At 39.8% G+C, this 10,443-nt stretch overlaps 1 protein-coding gene across 1 annotated transcript; it reads left to right on the forward strand.

The window, feature by feature from the left end:
* Positions 1–8,942: 8,942 nt before the first annotated feature.
* Positions 8,943–10,148, forward strand: LOC110464033 (tripartite motif-containing protein 6-like). Its single transcript, XM_021519040.1, has one exon. The coding sequence runs from the start codon at positions 8,943–8,945 to the stop codon at positions 10,146–10,148; it is 1,206 nt and encodes a 401-aa protein (XP_021374715.1).
* The last annotated feature ends 295 nt before the right edge of the window (positions 10,149–10,443 follow it).

Raw genomic sequence — 10,443 nt, forward strand, 5'->3', positions numbered from 1 at the left:
CTTTTTTTTTTCAAAGTTTTGTTCATTGAGTCACAAAGGCTCAGTTGACCTATTGTGATCGTCTCTGTCTGGCGTCGTCCATCTGTAAACTTCTTCTGCAAAACCACTGAACCAATTTCAATAAAGTTTTGCAGAAAGGTTCCGTGCTCCAAGACAAACCAAATTTGTGAATTATATGGAGATAATCCCCAATGGTACTCCAGGGTGGTGACAAAAGGGGTCGTATTAGCTGAAATATCAACAAACTTATTAAGCCCCAGATATGCTGGAATCATATACTCTTTATGGATGAAAGGAGCTTAAGGAGCTTTATCAAAATTATGAAATTTCATTACCCCTGCTTCAACCATTCCTCCCCTGGGAGGAGGTAATGTTAACGATATGTAGAGAAATGACACTTTTTGATATAGTTTGCTTAATTTTAGTGGTAAAGAATTCACACTTGGTTGGAATTATCATCACATGATTGCAGCGTGATCTTATGAACATTTAGACCATGGCCCAGGGGTCTGAGGGCTCGCGCGAGGTCCAAGGAGTAAAATTGAAGAAAAAGAGACAAAAGACAGACTGAATGATGGATGGACACTCTCCATACCATAATACATCATGTTTGAAACATTGACAGAAAAAGCAGAAACAAATGACAAAAGACAGTGCAGATTTAAAACTGCGGTATCCCCTTTAAAGTCCTAAAACAAAGGGACTGGTTTCATGCTTTTTTCTGTTTCATTTACTAAAGAGATATTGGAGAAGACAAAATTGGTCCGCTGCCAATAGAAATTCAACCTTAATTACCTCCTCCCCAACACAAAATTATAGTAACGTGTAAAACAATACCTCGTGAAACCCTGAAGACATTTAGTTCATATTAACAATTAAGTATGGTACTTTTGAGATCAACACCTATTTATATTTTGGTGGTCATATGGCAAGGTTCAAGGGTCAAATGTCAAGATCAAAGATCAGACCTGTAATCAAAACAGAAGCAGAACCAATCGGACATTCATAGAAAAGCAGGGCCAATGTGAGACAACGACACAAAAGCAAAAACGAATGGGACAGCAAACAAAAGCAGGACCGATGAGATACCAAAACAAAAACAGAAACAACCTCGTAATCAATAGAAATAAAACGAAGGAATGAATGAGACACTTACCTCAAAACAAGACCAAATACAATGAGACCTGTAAAATAGCCAGAAACTCTAGGCACCAGAACAAAACCAACTGTGCATAAAATACAAAACAAAGGAAGACATCAATGTGACATCAAACAAAAAGAAGGTTTCATCATGACGAGACATCAAACCAACTACAGGAATCGACCAAAGCAAAGGAGACACCAACACAAAAAGAGGACAAATGAGACACCAACACAAAAAGGGGACAAATGAGAAATCAACACAAAAAGAGGACAAAGGAGACATCAACACAAAAAGGGGACAAATGAGAAATCAACACAAAAAGAGGACAAAGGAGACATCAACACAAAAAGAGGACAAATGAAACACCTTATGAAAAGAGGACAAATAAGACACAAACACAAAAAGAGGACAAATAAGACACCAACACAAAAAGAGCATAAATGAGACATCAACACAATAAGAGGACAAATGAGACATCAACGCAAAAGAGGACAAATGAGACTCCAACACAAAAAGAGGACAAATGAGACACCTATTAGAGGACAAATGAAACACCTTATGAAAAGAGGACAAATAAGACAACAACACAAAAAGAAGACAAATGAGACATCAACACAAAAAAGGACAAATGAGACACCAAAACAAAATGAGGAGCAAATAAGACAATAACACAAAAAGAAGGACAAATGAGACACCTATTAGAGGACAAATGAAACACCTTATGAAAAGAGGACAAATAAGACAACAACACAAAAAGGAGGGCAAGTGAGACACCAACACAAAAAGGAAGCAAAGGAGACACCAACGCAAAAAGAGGACAAATGAGGCACCAACACAAAAAGAGGATAAATGAGATATCAACTCAAAAAGAGGGCAAATAAGACAACAACACAAAAAGAAGACAAATGAGACATCAACACAATAAGAGGACAAATAAGACACAAACACAAAAAGAGGACAAAGGAGACACCAACACAAAAAGGAGGACAAATGAGACACCAGCACAAAAAGAGGACAAATGAAACACCTTATGAAAAGAGGACAAATAAGACAACAACACAAAAAGGAGGGCAAGTGAGACACCAACACAAAAAGAGGACAAATGAGACACCAACACAAAAAGAGGACAAATGAGATATCAACTCAAAAAGAGGGCAAATAAGACAATAACACAAAAAGAAGGACAAATGAGACACCAACACAAAAAGAGGACAAATGAGACACCAACACAAAAAGAAGGACAAAGTAGACACCAACACAAAAAGGAGGACAAATGAGACAACAAAACACAAAGAGGACAAATGAGACATCAGCACAAAAAGAAGGACAAATGAGACAACAACACAAAAAGGAGGACGAATGAAACACCTAATAAAAGAGGACAAATAAGACACCAACACAACAAGAGGACAAATAAGACACCAACACAAAAAGGGGACAAAAAAAAGACACAAATAAAATGAGGACAAATGTGACACCAACACAAAAAGAGGACAAATGAGACATCAACACAAAAAGGAGGACAAATAAGACGCCAACACAAAAAGGGGACAAAAAAAGACACAAATAAAATGAGGACAAATGTGACACCAACACAAAAAGAGGACAAATGAGACATCAACACAATAAGAGGACAAATGAGACATCAACGCAAAAGAGGACAAATGAGACACCAACACAATAAGAGGACAAATGAGACGTCAACGCAAAAGAGGACAAATGAGACACCTATTAAAAAGAGGACAAATAAGACAACAACACAAAAAGAGGACAAATGAAACACCTTATGAAAAGAGGACAAATAAGACACAAACACAAAAAGAGGACAAATGAGTCACCAACACAAAAAGAAGGACAAAGTAGACACCAACACAAAAAGGAGGGCAAGTGAGGCACCAACACAAAAAGAGGACAATTGAGACACCAACACAAAAAGAATGACAAATGAGACACCAACACAAACAGAGGACAAATGAGACACCAATTCAAAAGAGGACAAATAGGACACCAACACAAAAAGAGGAAAAATGAGACATCAACACAAAAGAGGACAAATGAGACATCAACACAATTAGAGGACAAATGAGACACCAACACAAACAGAGGACAAATGAGAAACCAAGACAAAAAGAGGACAAATGAGACATCAACGCAAAAAGAGGACAAATGAGACAATAACACAAAAAGAAGGACAAATGAGACACCAACAAATGAGACACCAACACAATAAGGAGGACAAATGAGACACCAACACAAACAGAGGACAAATGAGAAACCAAGACAAAAAGAGGACAAATGAGACAACAACACAATAAGAGGACAAATGAGACGTCAACGCAAAAGAGGACAAATGAGACATCGACACAAAAAAAGGACAAATGAGACATCAACACAATTAGAGGACAAATGAGACACCAACACAATAAGAGGACAAATTAGACACTAACACAATAAGAGGACAAATGAGACGTCAACGCAAAAGAGGACAAATGAGACAACAACACAAAAAGGAGGACGAATGAAACACCTAATTAAAGAGGACAAATAAGACACCAACACAACAAGAGGACAAATAAGACACCAAGACAAAAAGAGGACAAATGAGACATCAACACAAAAAGAGGACAAATGAAACATCAACACAAAAAGAGGACAAATGAGACACCAAAACAAAATGAGGACAAATGAGACACCAACACAAAAAGAGGACAAATAAGACATCAACACAAAAAGAGGACAAATGAGACTCCAAAACAAAATGAGGACAAATGAGGCACCAACACAAAAAGAGGACAAATAAGACACCAACACAAAAAGAGGACAAATTAGACAACAACACAAAAAGACGACAATTGAGACACTAACACAAAAAAGACAGATGAGACACCTCACAAAAGCAGGACAAATGAGACACCCAACAAAAGCAGGAAATATTGCAATAATACATTTTTTTCTTCTTAAAATATTGACGCCGTGTCCTTCTTTNTCAACACAATTAGAGGACAAATGAGACACCAACACAAAAAGAGGACAAATGAGACACCAACACAAAAAGAGGACAAATGAGACACCTATTAAAAAGAGGACAAATAAGACACCAACACAAAAAGAGGACAAATTAGACAACAACACAAAAAGACGACAATTGAGACACTAACACAAAAAAGACAGATGAGACACCTCACAAAAGCAGGACAAATGAGACACCCAACAAAAGCAGGAAATATTGCAATAATACATTTTTTTTCTTCTTAAAATATTGACGCCGTGTCCTTCTTTAATGGTGACGTTTTTGTCTCCCGATCTATTGATACAAGTGCAGGAAGTACAGAGCTGACTAGGTGCGTAGCCTATTTCACATTTATTGTAAATCATTTTGAAATTTCAGCTTCCATACATTGTACGCATCGTAAGCAAACATGTCACGTTCCACAACCAACACAAATATTTCTCATATGCATACGTATCGGCTTCCTATCAATGGATTTTTTTTCACACCTGATCCATGTACACGACTTTCTTGGTATATGTCCCTTTAAACCTTCCGTTCCATGTACACGACATTTTTCGGGCATGCCTCTTTAAACCTTCCATTCCATTTACACGACTTTCATACGACATGTCTCTTTAAACCTTTCGTTCCATGCACACGACATTTTTCGTACATGTCTCTTTAAACCATCCGATCCATTTACACAACTTTCTTACGACATCTCTCTGTAAACCTTCCGTTCCATGTACACAACTTCCCTAGGACATGTTTCTGTAAACATTCCGATCCATGTACATGTCTCTTTAATCCTTCCGTTCAATGTAAACTATTTCCTTAGGACATATCTCTGTAAATCTTCCGATCCATGTACACGACTTTATTAGGACATCTCTCTGTAAACCTTCCGATCCATGTACACGACTTCCTTACGACATGTCTCTGTAAACCTTCCGTTCCATGTACACAACTTCCTTAGGACATGTCTCTGTAAACCTTCCGATCCATGTAAACAACTTTCTTAGGACATGCCTCTGTAAACCTTCCGATCCATGTACACAACTTTCCTAGGACATGTCTCTGTAATCCTTCCGATCCATGTACACAACTTTCTTAGGATATGTCTCTGTAAACCATCCGATCCATGTACACAACTTTCTTAGGACACGTCTTTGTAAACCTTCCGATCCTTGTACACAACTTTCTTGGGACATGTTTCTTATAAACCTTCCGTTCAATGTACACAATTTTCTTATGACATGTCTCTGTAAACCTTCCGATCCATGTACACAACTTTCTTAGGACATGTCTCTGTAAACCTTCCGATCCATGTACACAACTTTCTTCGTACATGTCTCTGATAAACCTTCCGATCCATGTAAACGACATTCTTAGGACATGTCTCTGTACACCTTCCGATCCATGTACACAATTTTCTTAGGACATGTCTCTGTAACCCTTCCGTTTAATGTAAACGACTTCTTAGGACATGTCTCTGTAACCCTTCCGATCCATGTACACAACTTTCTTCGTACATGTCTCTGTAAACCTTCCGATCCATGTACACAACTTTCTTAGGACATGTCTCTGTAAACCTTCCGTTTAATGTAAACGACTTCTTAGGACATGTCTCTGTAAACCTTCCGATCCATGTACACAACTTTATTAGGCTATGTCTCTGTAAACCTTCTTTCTTAGGACGTGTCTCTGTAATCCTTCCGTTTAATGTAAACGACTTCTTAGGGCATGTCTCTGTAAACCTTCCGATCCACGCACACAACATTCTTAGGACATGTCTCTGTACACCTTCCGATCCATGTACACAACTTCCTTAGGACATGTCTCTGTAAACATTCCGTTTAATGTAAACGACTTCTTAGGACATGTCTCTGTACACCTTCCGATCCATGTACACAATTTTCTTAGGACATGTCTCTGTAAACCTTCCGATCCATGTACACAACTTTCTTAGGACACGTCTTTGTTAACCATCCGATCCATGTACACAACTTTCTTAGGACATGTCTCTGTAAACCATCCGATCCATGTACACGACTTTCTTAGAACATGTCTCTGTCATCCTTCCGATCCATGTACACAACTTTCATAGGACATGTCTCTGTAAACCATCCGATTCATGTACACAACTTTCTTAGGACATGTATCTGTTAACCTTCCGATCCATGTACACAACTTTCTTAGGCTATGTCTCTGTAAACCTTTCGATCCATATACACAACTTTCCTGGGACATGTCTCTGTAAACCTTTCGATCCATGTACACAACGTTCTAAGGACATGTCTCTGTAAACCTTCCGATCCATGTACACAACTTTCTTGTGACATGTTTCTGATAAACCGTCCGTTTAATGTAAACGACTTCTTAGGACATGTCTCTGTAAACCTTCCGATCCATATACACAACTTCCCTAGGACATGTCTTTGTAAACCATCCGTTCCATGTACACAACTTCCTTAGGACATGTCTCTGTAAACCTTCCGATCCATGTACACAACTTTCTTAGGCTATGTCTCTGTAAACCTTCCGATCCATATACACAACTTTCCTAGGACATGTCTCTGTAAACCTTCCGATCCATGTACACAACTTTCTTAGGACATGTCTCTGTAAACCATCCGATCCATGTACACAACGTTCTTAGGATATGTCTCTGTCATCCTTCTGATCCATGTACACGACTTTCTTAGGACATGTCTCTGTAAACCTTCCGATCCATGTACACAACTTTCTTGGGACATGTTTCTGATAAACCTTCCGTTTAATGTAAACGACTTCTTAGGACATGTCTCTGTAAACCATCCGATCAATGTACACGACTTTCTTAGGACATGTCTCTGTCAACCTTCCGATCAATGTACACGACTTTCTTAAGACATGTCTCTGTAAACCTTCCGTTCCATGTACACAACTTCCTTAGGACATGTCTCTGTAAACATTCCGATCCATGTACACAACTTCCTTAGGCTATGTCTCTGTAAACCTTCCGATCCATGTACACGACTTTCTTAGGACAAATCTCCTTAAACCTTCCGATCCATGTACACAACTTCCTTAGTACATGTCTCTGTAAACCTTCCGATCTCTCTGTAAATCTTCCGATCCATGTACACGACTTTCTTAGGGCATGTCTCTGTAAACCTTTCGATCCATGTACCCAACTTTCTTAGGACATGTTTCTGTAAACCTTCCGATCCATGTACACGACTTTCTTAGGACATGTCTCTGTCACCCTTCCGATCAATGTACACGACTTTCTTAGGACATGTCTCTGTAAACCATCCGATCCATGTACACGACTTTCTTAGGACATATCTCCTTAAACCTTCCGATCCATGTACACAACTTTCTTAGGCTATGTCTCTGTAAACCTTCCGATCCATGTACACGACTTTCTTAGGACATGTCTCCGTAAACCATCCGATCCATGTACACGAATTTCTTAGGACATGTCTCTGTAAACCTTCCGATCCATGTACACAACTTTCTTAGGCTATGTCTCTGTAAACCTTCCGATCCATCTACACGACTTTCTTAGGACATGTCTCTGTAAACCTTCCGATCCATCTACACGACTTTCTTAGGACATGTCTCTGTAAACCTTTCTATCCATGTACACGACTTTCTTAGGACATGTCTCTGTCAACCTTTCGTTCCATGTAACAACTTTCTTAGGACATGTTCGTAAACCTTCCGATCCATGTACACAACGTTCCTAGGACCAGATAACATGTGTTCGATGAGCTGAGCAGACGTGTTTTGATCGGGGTGCGTACACTATCCTATATTTGCTATATTTATATACAGTTGAGACCCAAATTGTTTGGACTGTGAGCTTATGCTTTAATCACTGAACTGAAACATGTGCTCAAAGTGACTTTGGAAACTGTGGTTTTGGTTTTATCTACCATTACATTCTTATACCTGTGCTATCTCAGATTTGGATAATGGCGGATACAGGTGAATTATGCACCCAGTACGACGGTCCGGACCCACAGGTAAACCTAATCAACCATGACCAGGTAAGCGACACTCACGTATACACCCAGCCATCGGTTTTGACCTCAGCGACCCCTGGACATTCCGGTTCAATATCACATGAACAGGCGCTGTTGTTTTCATCGCCTTTATTCCATACCGATACCAAAAAACGGCCACTGCAAGAGATATCACCCGATAATACGGCTCAAACAGACCCCAAGAGATCAGTTCTTTTCAATAGTCCGGCGACATCCTCAATAACAGATTCTATATATCAGACTATTTCAACTCCCCTGTTCATAAACCAACTTATTCAGATGTTAGTCCATCCAGTAGCCAATATGGTGGCGTCGATTCTACAAAAAGCTCTCCTAGAGGAAATAAATCCATTGATCGAAAGTCACGTGTCTGCGTTGGTTAGCGACGGTGATTTGATCAAGAACGCTTTATCTAAATGCCAGAATACAGCTACACAAGAATCAGTAAACGAGCTCGCACATAAATTATCCCTACAGGAATCCACTATCGAAGCTCTAAAGGGGAAAATCGAGCATTTAGAAAAAATTAAAAACGACCACGAAAGCACCCTTGAAGAACAAGNCATATGTTTAATAAAAAAACCAGCTGAGCAAGGAAGTTTAAATGTGAAATGCAAATGGCGGCGCGTCAGGTATAGTTTGGTTTGTTTTGGAAGTTGAAATGGCAAGTAAAATATTGATTAGTCGTGCGCAGGTACACGTGCCCGTTACGTGTACTTTGTGTGATAGCATCGAAGCAGTAAACTGGTTTTGTAATGACTGCCAGGAGGTGATGTGTGACAAATGTAAGGACGTTCATCAACGTGGGAAGAAGACACGGAATGACGACGTTGTACCAATTCAAGAGGCAGACAAACAAGGCAAGGTACTACTACCAGAGGTATGTAAGACCCACCCTGGTAAAACATTAGAACTGTTCTGTAAAGAATGTCTCGTCGTAATGTGTTCGATGTGTTTTACCCAGAAACACAATCAACACACTGTTGGCCATATTGAAGAAGAAATGGAGTCACAGAAACGGTACGCGCAAGAACAACTGGAAACGTTAAATTCCAAGTTATACTACTTTAGTGATCATCGTTCAAAGCGCCATGAAGCAAGCAAAACATTCAGAGAAAGCCTTGATGTTGTTCGGAAAGATGTTCAAGCCCAGGGATTAATGTTGAAAGCCGAAATTGATTCTATCGTCACCTCAATACTGGTGGAGTTGTCATCTTTGGCTGCTGAGGAAGACGAATCCTGCAAACAGGATTGTCAGCCGGATGAGAAGCATGTCAAAGATATAACACAGCTGATTGGAGATATAGAGCAGAAAGCAGAACAGATGTCCAGTACAGAATTGTTTGAGCTGACGGGGAGACTGAGAAATACTGTACCGCTGTATGACGTCACTGGGAAAAGTGTACATGTACCACAACGCACACCAAGCTTGGTAACCGGTCAACTTGATACAAAGCAGTTGAAAGAAATGATTGGATATGTTTCCGCCAGGTATGAGAAGAAGGAAGTCGACAGTCGACATGTCCTGAATCTTTCTATGTTCCGAGTTCCTCATCAGAATACAATAATCTCAATTTGTCCTACTGAAGACTCTCAGGCATGGATGTCAGTACATGAATCTACAGAATTGATTAAAGTCAACAAGGAAGGTAAGGTCATAGAGTCTGTCAAGCTTGACTTTAACCGGTGGTGTCTGACAGTGACCAACACAGAAGAACTACTGATCACGTGTCGTGGTAGTTTACCACTGATATACAAACTATCAAAGGACAGACAAGTGACCAGGTTTACTGACATCAGTCCACTTAAAGCCTGGGGTATCAGTGTCAGTGACAGTGACGAGGTGTTTGTTACTACTAACACTATAACAATACTGGTACTGAACATGTCCGGGGAGAATCAGACAAATCTCTTGTGGGCAGATTGGGATCAGAATCGTATGTTTGACAGAAGGAAACCTAGCTGTTGCCACTGGTGATGGTAGTTACTGTAAAGAACTAGTGACCGTAAATACATATGATCAGATCATACGTACGTGGAGTGGGGAACTGGACAATGGTCAAAAGATAGAACAGACGATGCAATCTAATATAGCAAGAGATAGATATGACAGGGTGTTTGTACCAGACTACCACACTAACCAGGTATACGTCTTCTCGGGAAATGAGAGAAAGGCCAAGTGTCTCCTGGACAAGAAACATGGGGTAACTCAACCAATGGCTGTGTGTGTAGACAGGTGTGGACATGTTTGGATCGGCTGTAAGGATGGTACA

Source organism: Mizuhopecten yessoensis, unplaced genomic scaffold (assembly GCF_002113885.1).
Source record: "Mizuhopecten yessoensis strain PY_sf001 unplaced genomic scaffold, ASM211388v2 scaffold10951, whole genome shotgun sequence".
NCBI lineage: Eukaryota > Metazoa > Mollusca > Bivalvia > Pectinida > Pectinidae > Mizuhopecten > Mizuhopecten yessoensis.

What these genes read in the sequence shown, in the direction of transcription:
- LOC110464033 (XM_021519040.1), top strand. Translation starts at nt 8,943, where the DNA reads ATGTGTGACAAATGTAAGGACGTTCATCAACGTGGGAAGAAGACACGG.